The following is a 25312-nucleotide window of genomic DNA, read 5'->3' as shown; positions in this document are numbered from 1 at the left end:
AATTGAATATTAACCATCTTTAAGGTCTAACCTATGTTCCTGTATATATACTGAGCATCGAAAGAAATGTATCACTTATATTTGAGCATCAAAAGACACATATCACTTATATTTCAGCATCAAAAGAAACTTATCACTTATATTTGGATAGAATATACTAGATGTGATCGCAAAATGACAGACTCTGGTTCGTGGCAGAGTGTGTCTGGTTATACCGTCTCGCCAGGTTTGAAATTACTGGCTGTGAGCACCCAAGACTGCGAGCCACAGTACGCTGCCCTAGTCCAGCCTCCAACATGCCGATTGCACGAAAGCACTGCTCTCTTGACAGACGTGGCATATTGTTTTGTTTTTTTTTCTGTGATTTTCTTTATTGCTTTTATTCAAAGCAATTCAACAGCTGAAATCACTCCATATCCAGTGTCCAATCAACTGTCTCACTAATTAGGTGATTAAGTGCATGTGCTTCAGTCATAGTCACTCAAGCGTGTCATGGTCAAGGATGAATGACCGAGTGATTAAAAAGAAACCAAAAACATTTCGTCAATGTCCATCATTTATAGACCTTATTTTTTTTCCAAAATAAACGTGTTATAATAGTGATAAGTTTCTTTTGGTGCTATATATATATATATATATATATATATACAGTGTCAATAGAAAGTCTATAGCCCCTTTCAAAATTTTCACCTTCTGTTGCCTTATAGCCTGGAATTAAAATGCATTAAAATATTTTTTTTTATTTATTTATCTACACATCCTACCCCACAACTTCCAAGTGAAAAAAGTGTTCTAGAAATCTGTAGAAAATTAATTAAAAATAAAAACTGAAATAGCTTGGTTGGATAAGTGTCCACCCCCCTTGTAATAGCAATCCTAAATTAGCTCAGGTGTAACCAATCACACACCAAGTTAAGTGGCCTCCACCTGTGTTAAATTGTAGCGATTCACATGATTTCAGGATAAATTCAGCAGTTCCTGTAGGTTGCCTCTGCTGGGCTGTACATTTCAAAGCAAAGACTCAACCATGAGCACCAAGGAGCTTTCAAAAGAACTCCGGGTCAAAGTTGTGAAAGGCACAGATAAGGAGATGGGTTAAAAAAATATCAAAGGCCTTGAATATCCCTTGGGGCACGGTCAAGATGATTATTAAGTGGAAAGTGTGTGGCACTGTGACGGGGGACTGCCCCGTCTTTATGATCATGGTTGGGACTGGCAGGGAGGGGGTTAAAATTCCTCCCTGCCAGGAAAACATGTGAGAATGTGGCTGGAGCCCTAATTGACTAATTAGCAATTATTGATTAATTGGGCTCCAGCCACAGGGGATAAAAGCCAGGGGAGAGGCCCTGGCTAGGAGAGAGAGTTGTAGAGAGAGTTCCAGAAGGAGTTCCAGAAGGAGTTCCAGAAGGAGTTCCAGAAGGAGAAGGAGTAGGAGTGTTTTGTTTGTGCTGTGTTTTCAGTTTGTTTTTCTGTTCCAGTGAAGGCAACGCCCAGCCTGGAAACCTTTATTTTTTGTAAGTTTTGCTTTTTGCTTTGTGTTTGTTTTATGTTTATACCTTTTTGTTTGGCCCTCGTGCTGGTTTATTTTGTATTTTTGTTTATTAAAAACTTTATTTTTGAACTTTTATACTGTCTCTGAGTCTCAAACCTCGGTCAATCCTGTCACAGGCACCTGCCTAGATCAGTCCATCCCTCAAAACTGGATGGCCGAGCAAGAAGGAGACTGATCAGAGAGGCTGCCTAGAGGCCAATGGCAACTTTGCAAGAGCTACAGGCTTTTATGGCCAAGACTGGTCGAAGTGTGCATGTGACAACAATATCCCAAGCACTCTACAAATCTGGCCTGTATGGTAGGGTGGCAAGAAGGAAGCCATTACTCAAGAAAGCCCACCTTGAATCCTGTTTGAAGTATGCAAAAAGTTTTGTGGTCTGACAAAACTAAAATGGAACTTTTTGGCCTAAATGCAAAGCGTTATGTTTGGCGCAAACCCAACACAGCGCATCACCCAAAGAACACCATCCCTACTGTGAAGGATGGTGGTGGCAGCATCATGTTATGGGGATGTTTCTCATCGGCAGGGACTGGGTCACTGTGGTAAGAATGACTGGTGCAGTGCAAAAAGAGAGTAATGTCCAGGCTGCCGTTTCCCAATAATAATCAGTTTTTATTAAATCCAACAAAAAGTTCAAAAAGTAATCCTGAAACAAAACACTAATAAGCCCCGCTACCAACGATGGTATTGGGGCAAAACAACAAAGGGTTCAGGGTCCAAAAAGTAAACAAAAAGACACTCCGTTAACCACAATCTTCCGTGCACGAAAACTGTGCTCTTTTCCTCCAGGGATCATGGTGCGTGCGCTGTGCGGTGTTGTGCTGTGTGGTGAGGGGAGTGCTCTGGGGTTAAAGCTGGCTCTCCGGCTACAGCCTCCCGTCCCCCGGCTCCTCTACAAAAACACAAACAAAACACGTAACACCAAAATAGAAAACAAACACTAGCTCCGGCCGGTCGTTTCACTTTCTCAGCGCAAGGGGAGTTACTGACGTAGCTGCTTCCCCTTTGTACCCAGCAAACTCCTCCCTGCAATCAACGCGTCGCCATGGTTTCTCCAATAGAGGGCTGCCCCGCAGCTGACTGCAATGGAATCGTCCTGAGCTACTTGCAGCTACGAGCCCCTCCTAATATGGTCACCTTCCGGTTTCCACCTACCACCAAGGTGGCAGATCTAGGAGGCAGCATACCTTCCCTCTTACACAGCACCCTTTCTAGTTGGGAGGGAGATGTCAGGATAGAAGGGAAAATGAATGGAGCAAAGTACAGAGAAGTCCTTGAGGAAAACCTGCTGCCCTCTGCAAGAAAGCTGAAACTGGAACGGAAGTTCACCTTTCAGCCTGACAATGACCCAAAGCACACAGCCAAAGCTACACTGGAGTGGCTAAGGAACAAAAAGGTAAATGTCCTTGAGTGGCCCAGTCAGAGCCCCGACCTAAATCCAAGCGAAAATTTGTGGCATGACTTGAAGATTGCTGTCCATCAGTGCTCCCCAAGGAACTTGACAGAGCTTGAACAGTTTTGTAAAGAAGAATGGTCAAATATTGCCAAATCTAGGTGTGCAAAGTTGGTAGAGACTCACAGCTGTAATTGCTGCCACAGGTGCTTCCACCAAGTATTAGCTCAGGGGGTGGAGACTTTTCCAATTATGATCTTTCAGTTTTGTATTTTTAATATATAATTATTTTCTCAGTAAAAACTTTTTTCCCCTTAACAGTGTGGAGTATGGTGTGTAGATAAGTGGAAAAAAATCCTCATTTAAATGCATGAAACTCTGAGGCACGACACAACAAAATGTGAAAAAAGTTCAAGGGGGTGTAGACTTTCTATAGGCACTGTATATATACTAATATATAAATATATACTTATATATAATTATTAGTTTACTTATATTTGTACCAATTAACCTAATATCAGTGTCGACACTTTTTTTAGTGGTACAGCAGAAACAACAACTGGTGCACAGGCCTGATTCCTCTTTCCTACAGTAGTAAGCCGCATGGCAGAGAGTCTGACCAGTGTGCAATGTCTTGATATTCTTCACAGCCTGTTCTTCTGTTCTAATCTGACCTGCACATTTGGCTCTCATATTTATCCCTTCCTAACTCCAACCCTCTTTGACTGATGTTGCTAAACCCACACCATGTGTGCTCTGCATTAGATTGATTCAACCCTGAAATAGAAAGCAAACCACAGAGATTCAATAGCTATAACTACTCATAAGCAACATATGCAATTTATTGACCAAGTCTCTCTCAAAATATCTTAAATATAATTTTTTTCTAGGCAAAACGTATGTCAAAGAATTTGGTAGTTTTCTTTTATTATTACTAAATGTTGTAGTATTGCTTCCCAAATCACCCCAGCTTTTTCCCATGTCATATAATTAGGTGCTATAGTATATGCTCGATAGAACTGTTAAAGTGGTTACTAATAATTCCATAAATCTTACCTGTCAAACATCTCAAATGTTCAGTTTTCAGCAGAAAGTCCAAAACATGCAGCTGCAGTAGTACAAATCTTTTTGAAAACTGGTGCCAAAACTTTCAAAACAGAGCGCCTACTGGAGCTAAATTATCACTTAGTTTGGTGTTTTGTGGATGAGCGTGGGTGGGTCATGTGCAGGAGCGTCCCCAGAAATCTTTCACATGGTACCAAAACTGAAGTACACTGACATCCCATCTCATGCCGATAGCAACTCTGCGTCAACATGCTGTTTCAGCCTATCAGAGTGCTGCATTTTTGTTCTTTCCTACATTGTCACATTAGAAAACTGCAATCGGAGCTCTTGAGTGACGCATCCGGTAAAGGCTCTCCACGTGGAGCGCAGGATGCGTCCTATAGCCTGGATGGCACCGTTTTGGGTGCAGGCTATTCCACTGCCGGCTGTGGACGGGAGTTCCCAGGGGGCGGCACATAATTGGCCGAGCGCCGCCCGGGGTGGGGAGGGCTTAGGTCGGTCAGGGTGTCCTCGGCTCACTGCGCACCAGTGACCCCTGTAGACTGGCTGGGCGCCTGCAGGCCTGCCTACAAGCGGCCCAGAGCTGCGTGGTCCTCTGACGCTGTAGCTCTGAGGTAGCTGCATGGCGGGCCTGCAGTGTGAAAAGAAGCGGACGGCTGATCACACACATTTCGGAGGATGCGTGTGTTTATCTTCGTCTCTCTTGAGTCAGCGTGAGGGTTGTAGTGGTGAGCCGGGCTTAAAATTGGGCATTTTAAATTGGGGAGAAAATGGGGTAAAACACAATTGGGGATTCCAAATTAAAATAAATAAATAAAAAGAAAACTGCAATCAAATTGCATCACTGTTTCCCTTTGTAAAAAATTATAAACACAGCGCACTGCCATCGAGACACAACAGCAACTACAGTGACAGCCAAATAGTCCAGTACAACAATAAAAGGTACAAATAAACTAGGGGAAAAACTAGCTCACAACTTTTGTTTCATCACTCCACAAAACCTTCGACCACAATTCATAGCCATCATTCAAATGCCATTTTGCAAACTTTAAGTGATTGTCCTTGTGACATTTTCCTAAGAGTGCGACCTTTGAGACCTTCACCATGCAATACTCAACCTATGTTGAAATGGAAACCCAAGTCACACTTGCAGCCAATTCACTTTGAATATCTTTGGCAGTCAATCTTGGATTGTTATTAACCTCCCTCACAATTCTTCTACTTATTCTTGGTCAAGAACCTTCTTTCTTCCAGACTGAGGGAGCGTTGTGACAGTACCATGAGTCTTGTACTTCTTGATAATAGAAACAATAGTTGCAATTGGGAATGCTTGGAAATCTTGTATCCTTCTCCAGCTTTATGACAATAAATGTTTTTCTGCCTAAGGTCTTCAGATAGCTCTTTACTTTTTCCCATATTGACTTACCGGTAATAACAGCAATCATCCTATGCCTAACCTTTTTATACTCTCTAAGAATCTTCACCTATAATCCAGCATTTTCTAGACTTTTCTAGACTTTCTGCGTTATTATATTGAAATTTCTAGCACCTTGTAGACCCAGGGTATAACCAGGGCTATACTAACAAACCATTTAGAGATATCTGGAAATCATGTTGAGATATCTGGAAATGTATTGTAGCTTTAAATATATGAAGATATTTTCAAATATTTAGCAATATCTTAAAATATTTAGAGATATCTATAAATTAATTTGATAAATCTCTAAATGATAATTTGGCTTGCCAGGGTGATCCAAGAAGAAAAAGAATGAAGCTAATCCTTCCATGCAGATTTGAAATGATTTAGTTGTCTAGTGCTAACTTGTGTTATACATGTTTTTCTTAAAGCTTTCAAAAGTGTATATGTATTATTATTATTATTATTATTATTATTATTATTATTATTATTATTATTATTATTATTATTATTATTATTATCATCTTTAGTTTATAGAACACCTTTTATGTAACACATCTCATTAAAAACACCAGTGTTTATATGTATTACTAGCTTTGGTGTTGAAGTTATGGATGTACTGCTTATCTATTAATGTTATAACTGAGTCTACAATGTTATAGATGATTGATTTTTAGTGTTCAGAATACTAAACACCTTTTCTGCATTTAAAGAGATGCAACTCTAAATACTGTGCTGTGAAAAAAGGAATTGGGGGGGGGGGGGGCTGGGGTTCCAAAGATGGTATTTTTGAAGAGTGTTAAGATGCTACCTAATCAATTCATGTATTGTAGTTCAAACTCCTTTGATGAAAATCTTGGTAACTGACAGAACAATGGGTCAGTTCTATGCACAATGTTTTAAGAGAGTATTCTTTTGCAGTTTAGATAAGAATTCCCTTGTATTCTTATAGATCACTGTCTAGTGTCTTTCAGCTATATATTTTCTTTCTTAAGAAACAGTTTTTGTAGGCCTACTTGTCTTTTGTGTGTCACCAGCATCAATCAACGCTGAACACAATACCTTAGACTTAAAGCATAATCAATCAAGTATTCTTATTGAAAACCTTTTGTAGGTATTGTCCTGCCAAAACACGGTGACAGCATTGAAATAGCACAAATTTGACCTTTGCATCTGGCTTTAGTATCCCTCCGGCCACTAATGGAAACAAACAGTTGATTTAAATAACAGTATTCCTTGGAAAACATGTTTTGGAATTAGGAAAGAATGGGATAAGGCAGAAAAGTGATTTCAGAGGGAATATATATATATATATATATATATATATATATATATATATATATATATATATATATATATATATATACCAGAGTTTGAGAGGAGCAAAGGAGCATGGTAGATAGAATGAGCATCTGCATCCAAGACTGTTACTGCAATTGGGAAATCAAGAACCACTGTGTCATCGTGATTAATGGAATGGCGACAACAATTCAGTCTTCATGTCACTGGAAATACCAGGTGACTGGTAGTGGAAGACAACGGGCACATTTTAAATATAAATGAGCTGCCAAGTTGCATTTGTTTAAGCTTAACCTCCAGGTTTGGAAACATGTTTTCATCATGAAAGCATCCCAAATGGTAAATTCACCCTCCCCGAGGAAATGCTTCATTTCACCAATTCCACTTCCAACCGCGGTTTAGAAGAAACCGTTATCTCCATCACGCTTACAGTAAGCTTGTAGGTGGCCCCTCCTGTTCTAGACAGTGGGCTTAGTAAGGAGCTGCAGAGGTCAGAGTAGAGAGAGGATTGAGATTTCAGGGGATCAAGACAGAGCGGGATGATAGTCTGTAAGCCGGCCTAGTCCTGGTATATGTGTGAAAAAGGTATCATCTTGTACACAGATAAGGTATATTTCATACAAAAATGAAAACTGTTTGTGCTTCACTAAGGAAGGCTGTACACAGGCTAGCCTGTAATCGTGTATATACTCCGGTGTTCCGCCAACGATGGTGTTCACTTCATCTGGTAAACTGCATAGGTGGCAAGTTTAAGAATAGATCCCCTCTCCTGTCAATCAGAGACCCCTCTTCTCACCATGAATTTTGGTCTTTTGAGGTGTCAACATGTAACTTATTATACCTGAATATATTTAATACTTTTGTAGGGAAGAATGTTTTAAAAAAAAAACGAACTGCAATAAGCTTTCAGGGAGACTAGGTTCCTGAACTGGTTAATTGGTTCTGCAGTTGTTACACATTCACTGGCTTTGCAGCAGCTCGTAATAAAACATGCAGGTATACATATCTGTGACAGTCCCAGCTTCGTTTGTCAGGGAAGCTGGGACCGGTTCAGTTTTTAAGTCAAGACTAAAAATGCACTTTTATATAATGGCTTTCTTATCTTAGTGGGTTTTAATGTAAATTTAAAGCTTTTGTATTATTATTATGTATATACTCTTATTTAAATCTGTTATTTAAATGGTCTGATTGTGGCAGTTGCATGTGTGACTGTGGCAGTGTGCCTCGTCCGTGTGTATTTTATGTCTATATGTTGAGTGTGGTGTATTAATGTTGGTGTATATGTATTGGTGCATGAGATATAATGTGGGGTTATGTAGCACGAGTGTTATAAAATGTATAATTGCATTTAAACACAAGGATGGAACAGTCACTTCACATGCAGATTAAAAGGGATATTTGTATGGAAGCACACAAAGTAGTTCATGTGCAGATGTACCGAGATTCCAGTTGAATGTTCCACTCACTTGGGGTTGGGTGTTCAGGGAGAAAGAATTGGAGAGACAGAGGAGAAAATAAAAAGCAAAGATAACAATTGCTATCGTGCTGGAGGGCCAGCACTGTTGTCTGTGTCCTCTCTAGTCTGGCCTGACGTCAACATACGCGTCATCTTTGCCATAGTATACAAATGTAGTGACATAGTATACAAATATAGCTGCGGCAGCACAGCTCTCTTCGCGCCTTTTATAACCTTAGCTCCGCCCCTTTATGCTAATAGAGTATCGGAGCTTACACACACTTCATTGGTCCTCAGCCCTCAGCCTCACACTAGGACCAATGGGCACAGACAAACAACAGCCAATAAGGACAAACAAACAACAACCAATCACAGGGAGACCCAAAGGCACAACACGCAGGCTTCGAATTACAGACACAGACAAAGGCAAACGGCGGGAAATACAGAGCGGCAAGGGAACATAATTACAGTACAGGAATTACAGTACACAAACACAGTGGAAATACAGTACAAAAACACAAACGCACGGATCTCTACAGTATTGTGGTTTGCTCTTGTTTTCTGCCGTTTACTGTACAGTGCTTTGCGATACTTTTGTATAAAAAGTGCTATATAAATGCAATAAATAAATATGTATTTCTTTCTTTATTCATTTATTTTACATGGTCATGAGTATGTAGGAATACAGGAGATGCTGCTGTATCAAACATCACTGTGAATACAGTCTCCACACCTAACACAGTCTACTGACCAGGCTGGTCTCAAATAACCTTGACTCATCTTTATTTTCATTGTTTAATCGACTACCCTATCATTTTGTAAACCAGCTGAGCTTTCGTTGCTTGCTGACCTCGCCCTATCCTGTAACCATAGTTACCTGAGAAAATCGCTTGGTGACCAATCAGGTACAGTTCGACCGGAACGGTACTTGACTACTTTGCGTTGCAGCCTGTCTAGTGATGTGTAGTTCTACTCTTCTTTGTGCCGTTCACGCTGAACGTTTAAGAACTACAACTAAGGGACAAGCGATGGGAACAAACCCGATGGCTTCAACCCGCCTCATCTGTCTGTATATTGGCTAATTTTGCTGAGCTGAATGGTCGAAACGTTATTTGATTGGCTCTTTGTTCTCTCACGTACGCGTGCCATTTGTCAAGATGCTGTGAGGAGGCTCTGGTTTTTGGCCAAGTGCAGCATCTGCAGGTTTACCCGTGCCAGTTGTCACCAGTTTCCAGAAAAAGGAAGAAGCAAGAAGGCGGCATTGGAAATAAGCAACCTGAGGTAAATCAGCTTTTTTATAGACATATGAAACTGTTTTGAAATCATGATGTATTTAATTATAGTGATGGAAAACAGCAACGTTTTACCTCGCCGGTCAATGGTATTGGTATTACACTATAGCAGATGAAATGGGGAGGCGTTTGCTTCTTGCAGTGAAATAAAGGCAGTTGGAAAATATGTAACCCCAATATATAAATAAATACAATACATGAATGACACATGCATGGGTACAGATACATGCTTTCATGAAAATATATACAGGGTATGCTTAGCTACAATGCACATTCATTTTTGTTATTTTATTCATTTTTTGAAGAACTAAGAAATGAACATAAAGGGTGTGTATGGATATCTTTGGTCACGCGTACCGAAGGCGCTTGCCAGCTGTTTAGGTTATATATATTATCGACAATACATACTTTTGATTGATATTAACAATGCTGTATAATAGTAACAATGTATTTAATATTGTAAAAATAAATGTATGTATATTTACCCTGTTTGGTGTCAGATGCCTGCTGAAAGATATATCGGTTTGCGTGCTCGTGAACTGCTGGACATTGTGCTTGGGAACCGGGTCGTCTATGCAGTTCAGTGGCAGTTCCATTGTTGGTTGTACGTCTAAATGAAAGAAGGGTGTGCCCTGAACAGAAGGATTATTAAATATAACTTTGCAAGTGGTTTAAACACAGCTGTAATAAATACATTATATATATATATATATATATATATATATATATATATATATATATATATATAACAAAAAGTTTGCTTTTACAAATACAGCCAGTGTTAACATTTTAAAACACCAAAGTAGAATAAAGCACACTAGCTTGGGTAGCAAACCTGAATATTTTCAGTAATCATTTTTGTCAAAGAAGAGACCTATTTTGCTTTACCTAATGATTTATTCATGCCAGTGGCCCAAGGAAGACACATTGTGCTTTATTCTCACAAACAAAGGGGCAAGGTTTTTTTTTTTTGCATTAATTAATTTAAGCAGTGTTCTAGTATTTAATTAATCGTTTGAACGGTTGAAGACTAGTCAACACTACACTGTGGACTCAGAGTAAGTACTGGTATATTTTATCAACAGAGTTCTAATGTGGCTGAGCTATAGAGAGGGAGGGGGGAAGGTCTTTCTAAAGCAGCAAGTCAAATCTGAACTCACGGATGCAATTTTCGCTGTGGCTCTTTAATGATGGGTGGGCTTTTTTCTTCTTTAAATTTAGAATTGCTAGGCCTGGGATACAGAAAGCTTTCAAATAGCAGAAGTCTTGGCTCTCCATAGTTTATTTAAATGGTGCATCGCTACCAACCAATTGTGCTTTTTGCACACAAGTGAGAGTTTTTCCCTTTTTAATCATGGCTTTGTACTAAAAAAAAATGTCACGGTCTCTGAAAACATGCTTATGTTACAAAATTTGGTGAGGGCATGTGTTTGGACAATTATTAAGGATCACGAAGCAGCGTGTACAGCATGTTAGCTGCTGCTGTGAAATGGCTATGATGTAAAGATAACTGTCTCTGATAATGGTCACACCCTGCATGCAGTTCTGGGCTGGACTGCATTCCGGGTACAGCCTAGACTCCATAAGTCACAAAAACATTTCTCTATTTAGAGGACGGCGAGATGTATATCATTGATGCTTGATATAAATGTACTGTACTGATTGTTGCTATTTTTCTGGGACTTTTTGATGAGTGACTTTGATGAATGAATGCACATCTTGACATAGCAGTCAGCTCTTGTCCCACTGAGTGACGTGGAAGCTCTGGGACGTACATTATATGCTTTGTGTTAAAAATATATGACTGTGGCAAAGTGGTTTGCAGTGCGCAGGTGTAGAGGTGATGCAGTGCTCAGTAATAGCAAACACAACACAGTTAACGGTGAAAAACAGCTCTTATTTGTGCTGTGTTGCTTGTTTGGCAACCTTAAATAATAATACCTGGCTCTACACAACGATGTGTATAGCGTAGGTGAACCACGGGGTTCAGTCCCTTAGTACTTTATACACACATGATCACAAGTCCAATAGTGAGTGCTCCTAGTGCAAGTGGTGATTTTAATACAATAATCGGTGACAACAGTAGTGCAGCCACATCCCCTGATATACCTTCAGTCACGCCCCCTTTAGTAGCACGTCTCCTCCAATCCAGACTTCGCCCCTTTTTTGGATGGCCGACTTCCAACTGACCCTGGAATGAACTGTCAAACCACCCAGTCCAGGGCACAATGTTTCTGTTATACCATGCCCTCACAGGTCGGTCGGGAGATTGTTGACACGAATTAATTCGCTTTCTGTCACATATCCTACCAATCAGAGCGGAGCCAGGGGAAGTAATCTGCATTTTGGTGATCTTTCCCTGCACAATGTGTCATGAAATACATGAAGGGTTGCAGTGCCAGATACCACCAAGTTATCCAGGCGTTACTATCCTTCATCGTGCTTAACCACTTGTGTGGGGCATTGTCAGTGACGAGACTGAATGAATGTCCAAATAGTTAGTAGCGCAAAGTCTGAGTGCCCATTTAATGGCCAGACATTCCTTCTCAATGACGGAGTAGTTGCGCTCCCGGGGAAGCATTTTTTTTACTTATGTAGAGGATTGGGTGTTCTACTCCGTCGACCTGCTGGGGCATGACCTCCCCCAGACCAACATCTGGTTGTGTCGGTGTGGAGGAGAGACCTCACCTGGGACTTTTTGGGATTGCCGCGTCCATCAAAGCCTGGCCTTTCACCTGCCCATGTCCCATAATATTATTATTATTATTATTATTATTATTATTATTATTATTATTATTATTTATTTCTTAGCAGACGCCCTTATCCAGGGCGACTTACAATTGTTACAAGATATCACATTATACATTATTTCACATTATACAGATATCACATTATTTTTACATACAATTACCCATTTATACAGTTGGGTTTTTACTGGAGCAATCTAGGTAAAGTACCTTGCTCAAGGGTACAACAGCAGTGTCCCCCACTGGGGATTGAACCCACAACCCTCCGGTCAAGAGTCCAGAGCCCTAACCACTACTCCACACTGCTGCCCACACTCCACACTGCCTAATAAATCCCAAATATTGTGTTTCCAATTTGGCAAATGCCCATTTTCCCAAGTTGACTGTCAGCCGAGCTACCCTCAGAGACTGCAGGATGACCGTGGGCCTAGCCATATGCGCTCGCCGGCTGGAGCTGTGAATAACCACATCATCAATATACGCTGCTGCATACTCACGATGTGGGTGTAAGAACTGGTCCATTAGTCTCTGAAAGGCAGCGGGCACACCATGTAGCCCAAACGGCATGGTTATGAAATGAAACATACCATCAAGGGTAGAAAATGCTGTTTTCTCCTGTGAACTGCGGGTTAAGAGGATCTGCCAGTATCCCTTCGTCAGGTCCAAAGTTGAGATGAACCTCGCCATTCCCAGTCTGTTGAGAAGCTCTTCGACCCGAGGCATGGGGTATGCATCGAACTTGGCAATAGCGTTTACCTTACAGAAATCAACGCGGAAGCGGTTGGTGCCGTCCTTTTTGGTGACTATCACAATTGAACTGCACCATTTGCTCCTGGAAGGCTCAATCACCCCAAGTTCGAGCATCGCCTGCACCTCTTCGCTAACGCCACTTCGTCGAATTTCTGGGATCTGGTAAGGTCTCTCTCGAACCGTGATACCTGGGGGAGTGATAATAGCATGCTCAACAAGGTTAGTTCTGCCGGGCACATCAGAAAAAACACCCCTGAACTCTCCAATTAACTCACGCAGATCTCGTTTCTGATCTGGAAGTAACTGTTCCCCCATCGGAATGCTCTGAGTGATAGGGGCCTCTATACAGGGTCCAAAATCATCCTCTACCTCGCCTGGGACTCTAAATAAGGCCTCCATTGCCTGCCAGGGCTTCAATAAATTTACATGGTAAATGTCACGCTCATTACGGCGATCGGACTGCCGATTTTCATAATTCACTTTCCTTATAGCTTGAATCACCTCATATGGCCCCTGCCATTTAGCACACAGTTTGGATTCTGATGTTGGAAGAAGGTCGAAAGGTCAGAATGCGTGCATTTTGATTGTACTGCTGCTGTTGCTGGCGCTGAGCCGATTTTAGATTGTCCTGGGCCAAACAACTGACCAAATCCAGGCGATCTTGGAGTAGGAGCACATGCTGCACTACATTTTTGGATGAGCCTTTGTGCTCTTCCCACCCCTCTCTCAACAGATCGAGGATGCCGCGAGGCTGTCGGCCGTACAAGAGCTCAATGGGGGAGAACCCTGTTGAACTTTGCCGCACCTCTCTCCCTGCAAAAAGGAGCTAAAGAACACGCGTTGCCCAATGTTTCTGCTCTTGGTTCACAAACCGTCTCAACATCTGCTTTTGGATCTGATTAAAACATTCCACCAAACCTTTCGTCTGTGGATGATAAACAGATGTCCGGATGGGATGTATTTTTAATGTTTTATACATTTTATACCTGGAGTCAGAAGGAAATTATTGGCAGTGAGACCAAAGGGTCGGGGTGCACTTGGCCCGGCGCAACTAGGTGGCAGTCTGGGCATGTGGCTACATATTTTGACACTTCCTTATGAAGTCCTACCCAATACAATCGAGCCAATATGCGTTCCCTAGTTTTATCAGCTCCCAGGTGTCCCGCAAAAGGGATAAAATGCGCCAGCCTCATGACCTCTGGCTGATAAGACTGGGGAACCATCAATTGTGTTACAGGCTGTCCTTTGTCCGTGGCAGGGTTCACCCTATATAATAATTGCCCCTTGATAATGAAGTGTGGATATACTAGCACCACAGTGCCTTCAACATCCTTACCTTCAATAGACTGGACCTGTCCCCAAGCGTCCATCAGTGTGAGGTCGTTGTGTTGGTCCCACAGTAGGTCTGCACTTCGGTCCCACATGTCCGGTATATTGAGAGGGGCCGGAGTAACATCTGCCCTGGATGGCCCAGTAACCTCGCCCTCTCGGTCACACTGCGTACCGACTCCCTTTGATTGGCGTTTGATACCAGCCAAGCTTTCTCCCACCAGACCCCAGCCTCGTCTCATTGATGCACCTTCCCATTTTCCAATCCGTCTCTCTTTCTTTGTTTTTGTAGGATGAAAATTGGAAGAAAACAAGTCCGCTTGTAATCCTACCGATATATATGATTTTAGTGTGGGGTATCTCCATGGATACAGGAGATCACCACCTTGCCTTGTGGCTGCCACGACACACCGCCCAAGAGAGCTGTCCGAATTAAGGTCTGTGCACACCCTGAGTCCACTAATCCATGGGTCCTCACATTACCGACAACCACATCAACAATACAAGTTCCCTCTCGACCATTTCCCTGTCTCTTACCCGCTTCCGATGCCAGATAACATGCTGCCAAGTTGCACTTTATTGTTAAGGAGCACAGCCGGGCGGTATGTCCTGTGGGATGGCACCTGGAACAGATAAGAGGGGCAGAAGGCACTGGGGTTACATATCTGTCCCGCTGCTGATAAGGCAGCAGGTCAGAGGCATTGAATCTACCCCAGCTCAGGGCCAACCGCTGCCTCCATGGTAGGGAGGTTAGGCTGCCCGAGGGTCGGGGGTCTAGGATGTCTGGATCCCAGCGCGATGAGGGGTAGTGGTGGAGGTGGAGCCAGTCCCATGCTGCTCGGTGGTGAGGGTGGGGTCAGTAGGCTGGTCTGAGGAGATCAGGGAGCCCTCGAAGTCCTCCGCCAGTTTGACCACGGCTTCCAGGGTGGCCGGATTGTGGCACCGTATCCACGCCTGGGTCTTGGCGCCGACCACATGGCAGAACTGTTCTAATGCTATGGCTTCGCCCATTTGTACCCCTGTTTTCCTGAGGGGACAAAGCCAATGCACCATGTGGTCGCACAATCACAGGGGAACCATCGTGGGGTCGGGTCTCCGGTGTCCGCTGGTACTCCCTGAAGCGCACCCGATGTGTTTCACCCGTGTTGTTGAGTCGCTGAAAGATGGCCTGCTTGACCAGGTTGTATTGGCTGGCCTCTTCATCGGTCATGGCCTGGCAGGCTGCTTGGGCCTCCCCGATTTAAGCAGGGGCCCAGCTGGCTATCCCAGTATTCCCGAGGCCATAACGCGATGGACTTAAAGACTCAAGTATAACTGGATTTCTGTAAGTCTGTAAATAGTATGGGTGCCCTCACAAGGACAAGGACTGGAAGAGTATTGTTTGTAAAATAATCCTTCCCTTCAGAATGTAGTCTCTCCAAGGCAGAAACGAAGCCCATAAGCAGGGCTGTGTGTGAGTAAGCTTTACTGTGGCTGCTATCGCTATAAAGAGTAGCTGCTTGAGGTGCAAACTGAAGACTTCTCCCTCTGCAGCTGCCAATTTGGTACTCTTTTGAGCACTTATTTAATAGAAACAAAGAAGAGGTAGGGACATTGATTATAAAACCTTGCTTAGCAGCCCTTTACTATTTTGGTATATTTTGAAAAGATAAAGGTCCCATCTTAATTTACTGAGTTCGATGTCATGCCTTTGTATGAGGAACTGTAAAGTAACTTTAAGTAAACCAAAAAGTAAATAAAGTTGTCAAGCTAAAAGCTGGCGATGTAAGCAGACCAATAGCAATGTCTTTTCATTGCTTTAAATAATGTATTGCTTCCTTGTGCACTGTTAAAATATTAAAAGCCTACTTTAAAAGCCCTCTAAAGTGTTTCCCAAACTTTTTGACTGGCGACCCAAATGAACACAGGAATAATGAACCCACAACCCAAAATTATTCACTATTCGGTATTTAACTGAAATATTTCTTAACCAATCAAAAAGCGACGTTTAATTTATTTGTAACTACACTACACTATATAAGCATTCAGGCTTTGAGTGTTTTACAGGTTGCTAAAATGTTTGCTTTTATCAAATTAATTATCAGTAAAAAAAAAAAAAAAAAAAGATACTTTACTAACATATTGTGAAGGCAAATGTGTTAGTAAACCTGGGTGGAGGGTGGAGGGGGGGGGTGCATTCTCTCACACGACAGCCAGCCCAGGTTTTTGAGTTAAGGGTCCCCTTCGCGTGGACAATGGGACTGCAGCCGATCGCAAACATGAATTTGCAGGAGATCCCCCATGGGGATTAATCGACTATGTGGGTGCATTGAGATAATGGGTGGTGGGACGGGAATGCGTGCCTGTGATTGGGGGAGCGCACACGATGGGGTGAAATGTAAGCCTGGCAGAGGGAGGGGCTGGGTGAAGAGTGTGAGTTTTGGAGCTGTGAGGGAGAACCTGCTGTTTTTTTTAATTACTGTGTCAGACACGCAGAGACTATTAGTATGTGTTATCAGTTTATTAAACCCTTTTATTTATCCTGTGTTTGTTATTGTTTATTGCATTTCAGCGGCGACTCGTGACTTTTTTGACAGATGAGGCACAAATCACAAAATAGTTATTACCGCCCCCACTCAATGGCTAACATACTGAAAGTACATTTTCTTTGTTCAGCTGATTGCATATATGCCTCTGCTGAGAGCATTTTAATGCATTCAAAATAATAGACTATTATTTGGCATGTCTTTGGATACAAAAATGTGATGTTCGTATTCGCTACAAATGACAAAAGTATTTTGCACTATTTTACCGTCTCGCCAGAATTTGCTCGACATTTTCAATAAATGGCAAATGAAAAAGAGCTCTGTGTAGTATGTGAGATTAATGTATATATATGAAACACAGAATCAACACAGCAGCTCTTGAGCCTCAGCAAAAAGTATGCAAACCAGATTACGCTTGCGCACCCTTAGTGATCTCTATGGAAAGCCATCTGGAACAAAAATGCATTGTGCTGCTTTAGAGCGAGCCAGAATCTCATGGGACAGAAATGCCTCTCTTAAACAGTACCCAACTTCCTAAAAAGGAACAGGATTTATTAACCACAAAACAGAACGTAAATAAACGGTTCATGTGACGCTACCAACGATGGTAACGCACAGAGGAACATAAGAACATAAGAAAGTTTACAAACGAGAGGAGGCCATTCAGCCCATCTTGCTCGTTTGGTTGTTAGTAGCTTATAGATCCCAGAATCTCTTCAAGCAGCTTCTTGAAGGATCCCAGGGTGTCAGCTTGAACAACATTACTGGGGAGTTGGTTCCAGACCCTCACAATTCTCTGTGTAAAAAAGTGCCTCCTATTTTCTGTTCTGAATGCCCCTTTATCTAATCTCCATTTGTGACCCCTGGTCCTTGTTTCTTTTTTCAGATCAAAAAAGTCCCCTAGGTCGACATTGTCTATACCTTTTAGGATTTTGAATGCTTGAATCAGATCACTGCGTAGTCTTCTTTGTTCAAGACTGAATAGATTAAATTCTTTTAGCCTGTCTGCATACGACATGCCTTTTGAACCCGGGATAATTCTGTTTGCTCTTCTTTGCACTCTTTCTAGAGCAGCAATATCCTTTTTGTAACGAGGACACATACAGAAGACTGTACAAAAGGCAAAATAAAACACAGAACAAAATCTACAAATAAAAGGTGCCCCAGAGGGCGAGCGCTAGCCTTACTGAACGAGGCATCTCGCTCCAGGAACCTGCTACACTACGTAACCCTCGCTATACATTACTTGGGATCAATATCCCCTAAACTAAACTACTTATGAGCCGGTATTCTTACGACGACTCCTGCTTCTTCATACAGCCTTGGCTGAGCATTGTCTTCACAAGTACTTTGTTGCAGTCTGTAAGCAATCATTTGATCAAACATAACAACTCCAAAAAGCACACAAAACAAACCTGTTTCCACATATAAATTACACCAACACTTAATTTCCCCCAGTGCAGGGCAATCACCCTGCTACAGGTATGTTTAAAAGAAAACAGTAAAGAAATGAAAAAGGAAAGAATGTACACTGACATGCTGAATACAGTAATTACATGTCCTTTCTCTTGAAAAACCTATCCAGCGTAGATTGCTCCTCATGCCCGTTGCCTGGTTGCAGTTTGTGTAAAGATGACTGACCGGCAACGATTGCATTCGTCATGCATGAGTCGTACTGGCCTTTGTTTCCACTGAGAGAATAACACACTTGACGCTGGAGAAAGTTCAGTGTCAGTCAGTACTGAGATCGTTGTATCCGGGTCGATCCTGTACGTGATCATTCTAATAGGGCTAATTTGCATTGAGAAAATCGGTTCTTGCTGTTGGGATAGTTAAAAACGGGTGTTTGTTATAAGAAGGGTTCGTTATAGTGAAGTTAGCCTGTATAAAAAAAATATATATAAATGACAGTTTCGCTTCTGTGTAGTAGAAAAAATATTTGCAAGAGCTTGTCTCATTTACTTAGGAAGGCAGTACTGTTTGAGCTATATGGTCATGACAACAGGAGTTCTGTTGTATGATAGCACTGCATGCACTGAAATGAAAAATGTAATGAAACATGTTTCTTCAACAGTATGGCAAAGATAACTTAGCAAAGTGACTTCTAGGAGCCGTCTTCTGAAATGAACAGTAAAAGTTGTATTTATTGTTATCTGAACTAAGTGGCCATTAGTCAGTAAACCCCAGAAAATATTTTTAAATAGATATAAACACACCAAGAATCAGAAATCCACTGGTGTCTTTTGTATCCACATTTTAAGGTCAGCGGGGGCCGAATTTTGATGACAGCGCGAGAGAAAATAAATCAAATGCAGAAAAAGCAAATGCTGCTGTTTTAAAGGGTATTTTTTTATTTATTTATTAGCCCTTTTTGCCTCCCACTTTTCATCAGTTGGTCAGTTCTAACCAATTTTAAAACACAATTAAACTCATGCAGCCAATTTTGACTTGCTTTTTGCTGTGTTTCTGTCACACGGCTGGCTGAGTGATTACGTCAGACCCAGGAAAGGAAACACACAGGACGGTGATATGATGAAGGCGCTTGCTTGCGCTGGTTTATTGCAAATAAAAAGGTTGTACAAAACAGAAAATACAGACTGAACAAACAAAACGGCGCGTTGGCCAAAGTAAATAGACAGACAAACAAAGTGGACAAACAGACAAACAAGTACCGCGCTGGTGCTTCCAGCGCGCAATAGCAATTGTTATTTCTTTCTGAATACCTCCTCTCCACACCCGTTCTCCACTCACGAACACACAACCCCGAGTGAATGAAATGTGCATCTATATATACTGTTGTGCCGAGATTCAATTACTAATTAATTATTCACTTGAATCCCAGCATGTGAATTAATTATGTGCAACCTCGTGCTCACATATTAAATACTTTAAATGCACGTGAAGTGCAATCCCTTGCCTAAATACAATTATACATTTTAAATAACCCGTGCTGCACACACCCATTTATATCCCACGCAGCCATCTCTATTCACCAACATTAACACACCACACGCAACATACAACACAGAAATGCACACAGGGGCGTGGCACATTGCCACAGTTTCATAAAAATTGGGGCCTTAGTTCCTCAGATTTTTATAGTCCCATTATACTACCTTTTTTTTTAGCTTAAAAACATTTTCATTGTGAATTTTCATAAGAATAGAACAGGTTTCATCTCCATGTTGGTCCACACTAGGGGTGTGCATACAACACAGTGTTGCTGCTGCTCTGTTTTTGCTCAGTACCTATACCAATTATTTTTACCATGGAAAAACAGTTTGTAAACATTATGGGGCACAGCATTTTACATGTTAAATATTCTATGACATGCTGTTTATTTATTTTTTGTCCAGGATTATGGCCGCCAATTCCGCTACTGTGCGGATTCTTATAAAAGGAGGGAAGGTAGTGAACGATGACTTCACTCAGGAGGCAGACGTTTACATTGAGAATGGGATTATTCAGCAGGTGGGCCGGGAGCTCATGATCCCCGGGGGGGCAAAGGTCATCGACGCCACTGGCAAACTGGTCATCCCGGGGGGCATCGACACCAGCACCCACTTCCACCAGACGTTCATGAACGCCACCTGCGTGGATGACTTCTACAACGGCACCAAGGTATGGTTTTGTTTGTTTATGAAATCAGAAGACACTTGAGTTCCTACAGGACATGTCTATCTGCAGATACAGTATTGTGAACAGATTAGTATTTGGATTGTAATACATACAGTGCCTTGCGAAAGTATTCGGCCCCCTTGAACTTTGCGACCTTTTGCCACATTTCAGGCTTCAAACATAAAGATATGAAACTGTAATTTTTTGTGAAGAATCAACAACAAGTGGGACACAATCATGAAGTGGAACGAAATTTATTGGATATTTCAAACTTTTTTAACAAATAAAAAACTGAAAAATTGGGCGTGCAAAATTATTCAGCCCCCTTAAGTTAATACTTTGTAGCGCCACCTTTTGCTGCGATTACAGCTGTAAGTCGCTTGGGGTATGTCTCTATCAGTTTTGCACATCGAGAGACTGAAATTTTTGCCCATTCCTCCTTGCAAAACAGCTCGAGCTCAGTGAGGTTGGATGGAGAGCATTTGTGAACAGCAGTTTTCAGTTCTTTCCACAGATTCTCGATTGGATTCAGGTCTGGACTTTGACTTGGCCATTCTAACACCTGGATATGTTTATTTGTGAACCATTCCATTGTAGATTTTGCTTTATGTTTTGGATCATTGTCTTGTTGGAAGACAAATCTCCGTCCCAGTCTCAGGTCTTTTGCAGACTCCATCAGGTTTTCTTCCAGAATGGTCCTGTATTTGGCTCCATCCATCTTCTTGACTTGATTACACACAGGTGGATTCTATTTATCATCATTAGTCATTTAGGTCAACATTGGATCATTCAGAGATCCTCACTGAACTTCTGGAGAGAGTTTGCTGCACTGAAAGTAAAGGGGCTGAATAATTTTGCACGCCCAATTTTTCAGTTTTTTATTTGTTAAAAAAGTTTGAAATATCCAATAAATTTCGTTCCACTTCATGATTGTGTCCCACTTGTTGTTGATTCTTCACAAAAAATTACAGTTTCATATCTTTATGTTTGAAGCCTGAAATGTGGCAAAAGGTCGCAAAGTTCAAGGGGGCCGAATACTTTCGCAAGGCACTGTACATCTGCTATATTTTTTTTTTTCCAGTTTAATGAAGATTTTGTATTGGCAAGAAACAATTCAGTATGTTATTTAAGTACTTCTTCCTGCACATATGTTTTTTATTTTTAATTGTTTATCTATTAGTATTTATTGGGGACAGACAAATCTGGTACATAGTCTGTTCTGTGAAATTGGAAATAAAGGAAATGTTGATGGTAATATGACACTATTTATATTGGAGAGGTTGAAATGTAATGTGTGTTTTTAGTGAAATTTACAGCTTTCAGTCACAGGATTTTGGTATTTATGTAATCTGTTGTAAGTTGTGTAGTGATTCAATAATTTCAAACTTTTGTACATAAAGCTAGATGCACCATGGGTCATTGCTAGTTATGTTTTCATATACAGAGGAGACATAGCTGAGATCACATAATCCCAAGCACCCAAGTCTTGTACAGTTGTAGGATCATATCATATTAACGTCAACATTTTAGTCTGTGGCTAAATTTGCTGTCTGCTTTTAATGAAGGCTTTAAAAATAAAAAAAAGATCAGCTGTTTTATTTATAATCTGTTATTTTTTGTGATATTGTATCATAGGCTGTGGATAGGAGATTTCTTAATGTTAGTCATTCTCCAATTACATAAAATATACAAACCGTCTTGTAAATTTAGTCTAAACCCAAAACGAGAAATAAATAACTCCAGCCGGAGCTATTGCAGCCTGGGGGGAGAGCACAAAGCCAGCTGTCCCGGTACCATCCCAATTCCGACCCGGCACCGTATCGACCCGGTGCTAATGTCACTGAACCAGTACCGAACCGACCTGATATCGTCCCGGTTCTGACCCGCTACCGACCAGTGCTTATGCCCCCGGTCCGGGACCAAACCGGTCTTGTTCAGGGCTTGACCCGTCTGGTTGCAGTCTATAAGCAGATTGAGGCAGCACCTGTACCTGTATACTGTACACTGCATTGCATGCTTCTTCACCCTCCGGTAGAGAGGTGGCTGTGTCCTCACCCCATGGCTGTGTGCCAAGATAGACCGGACGATGCACCAGAGAAAGTAGCCCACGCAGGAAGCCATCTTCACGGTCTTCCACATCTTCCTCTGCCTCTCCTTCTCCTCCCCCGAAAAAAGAAGAGTCGCCGTTCCAAGCGATCGGCAGGCTCGGAGCAGATGGAAAAGCTTTGGGTAGTGGTTTCCCACCAAGGAAAGGTTACTGTGTGAACATTCCGGCGTTCCCAGGCACGCATGTCTGACGGGGACAAAGCCCCACTGTTGGATGCCCCTATTACACCAAGGCATACGTTTGGTCCCGTGGTGGATGAGGTGCTGCAACGCTCTCACCGTGCAGGAATCCAGGAAGGAGCTGGTTTGCCTGATTCCCAAGCGACCACCTCCAGTGCGTAAACCAGCGGCAAACTGGCGCCCAGGCTGCACCTGCTGACAGACGTGGTGTTCAGAACCGGCCCGTGGCTGCTTCCGCCACCCGGCACAGAGACAAAAGCCTTAGGCCAAGCCACAAGCCCAGCAGCAGCCCTAGGAGTTTGCTGCCACAGGCCCAGGGCCCCTTCTCAGGGAGCCATCTGGTGTATTGACTTCAGTGCACCATGGACATCTGAGTGCTTACTACTGTTCAAACCGGCTACTCTCTACCAGTTGAAGCATGGTTGCCCTCCCTTTCGGGGCATGACTCCAACATCAGTCGTAGACCCGCAAGACGACACGGTGGTAGGTTTCTACTCCAGGTACATCCCAGTGCCCAAGTGAGATGGTGGCCTCAGACCAATCCTTGACCTCAGACAGGTCAACCTGTATGTGAGCCAAAGGAGGTTCAAAATGTTGACGATGTAACAGCTTTTGCTGACAATCAGGCCAGGCGACTGGTTCACAGTGGTGGACCTTAAAGACGCCTATATCCACATCCCCTTAAAACCAGCGCACAGGAAGTACCTGCGGTTTGCCTTTCAGGGAACAGCGTACAAGTTCCATGTCTTGCCATTTGGCCTCTCCCTAGCTCCCCGCGCCTTCTCGAAGTACATGGAAGCTATCCTGGCCCCATTGAGACTCAAAGAAATCAGAGTGCTCAGTTATCTGGATGACTGGCTCATTTGTGCCTAGTCTCCAGCACAGGCAGAAGCCCACATGGAACTTGTCACTGGACACCTTGAACGGTTGGGCCTTACAGTGAATCAAGCGAAGAGCCAGCTCACGCTTTCTCAGACAGCCTCCTATCTATTTTGGACGGCAGAGTACAGAGAATAGCCGCCTGTTTAGAGGTCTTTCAGCTCAACAGAGTGCTCACGGTAGTGACGTTCCAGAGACTTCTGGGCTTGATGGCAGCAGCTTCCCAGACCCTTCCATTGGGTCTCCTGCATATGTGCCCTCTGCAGGTCTGGTTCGTCAGCCCGTGCTGAACTGTGAGCGCCTATTGACAGTGTCTCGTCATTGTCTAAAGGCACTCTCTTGGTGGAAACCGCCTGCCCATCTATGCCTCGGCGTAGCGCGGGGCAATGTCACCAGAAGGGAGGTCGTCACCACAGAATGGCAGAGGGGGACAAGGAGTGTGGAACCCCCTTTGGCAGGGTCTCCACATCGGAGAACCGCCTCTCACTACGGGCAGTACACCTGCCCAGGGTGACCAACTGGGAGGCGGACCTCCTTTCATGGAGAGTTCCCAGCGCCTTAGAGTGAAGGCACTTAGAAAGCGGCTTTCTTGCTTGCGCAGAGTGGGTGAGTGAGAAGCAGTAGAGGCCTTCACAGGTCCAAATTAATCAACCCGACCAGACTACGAACTGACAATTATTTACCCGACCAGACCCGATCCGACGTGATATAAAATTCTTGTTATTAGATCTGGATCCGACCCGGCCCAGAAAAAACAGTGGAACGCTTTTCCTTTCCCCAGCGTATATGCACTGATAAGATACAGTATTAAAGCTTTTTTTTTCCAGTCAACCTGGAAATCTGGATGAATCACAGACAGTGTTTAGTCCATCATGAACCTACACACAGGACTGTAAAATTAAATATATAATATGTTTATGTAAAAGATAAAAAGCTAAATATATTATCTGAAAATCAAATTAACTGAAGTACGATCTCGTAAATGCGTGATTTTATTACAAACTTAACATAATAGCAAATGGAATTGACAACAAGTGACTGCGCAAGTTCTTGAAAAGACTGGCTTTTAAACATTCTATGTGGTCGTAAATCTTTTGCACAGATTTTAAGACATTTATCTTTTATTGAGTCCTTATATTTTGTAGGCACTGTACTTGATCTAGCGATAAATGAGGTAATAGGAGCCTGGGTTGATATCTTTGTTTTAGTACATCCCTTTTTATGTTTCAAAAAACTTGAATGTCCCGTTTTTATTGAATCAAATCGAAGCAGGCTCCTGCAATCAATACATTTTGCTGTACCAACTTGTTTTCCTTCTTTGTCCACAATAACAAGAAATGATTCCCACACCGCAGACTTGCATTTTTCTGTGAGCTTTTGTTCAGGGAATTTGTTTTACTTAAGTTTTTCTTTCACATTCTTCATAAACAAATCCATTACTCAGACTTTTAAGAATGATCTAAAAGAAACACCTTCAATACGCGTCACGTGCCTGCTCCTGCGCTCTGCAAGCCATGTCATGTGCTACTGGGGGAAGCCAATCCACACAACAGGAATTATAAACAATTATTTTTAGTACCAAAGAGAGCAACGGCCATCTCTCTTTAACAGTAATCGACAGTTTGTGTATAACTGAGTAATGAAAATCGGACCTGACCCAAGTGTTGCGTGACACTTTTGTACCCGAAAACCCATTTGGTATG

The 25312-nt window shown here is 42.4% G+C and overlaps 1 protein-coding gene across 1 annotated transcript in view; it reads left to right on the top strand.

The window, feature by feature from the left end:
- The first annotated feature begins 9264 nt into the window (after positions 1-9264).
- Positions 9265-25312, top strand: part of LOC117402276 (dihydropyrimidinase-related protein 5) — a 54464-nt gene continuing 38416 nt past the window's right edge. The window contains exons 1-2 of the mRNA XM_034003256.3: positions 9265-9464; positions 20183-20447. Of these exons, the coding sequence (XP_033859147.2) occupies positions 9280-9464; positions 20183-20447 (450 nt within the window). The 5' untranslated portion in view covers positions 9265-9279. The remainder of the gene's footprint in view (positions 9465-20182; positions 20448-25312) is intronic.

The sequence above is a fragment of the Acipenser ruthenus genome, chromosome 5, assembly GCF_902713425.1.
Source record: "Acipenser ruthenus chromosome 5, fAciRut3.2 maternal haplotype, whole genome shotgun sequence".
Lineage (NCBI taxonomy): Eukaryota > Metazoa > Chordata > Actinopteri > Acipenseriformes > Acipenseridae > Acipenser > Acipenser ruthenus.
The sequence above is the reverse complement of the archived record's forward strand: the minus strand, read 5'-3'. Positions and strand labels throughout refer to the sequence as shown.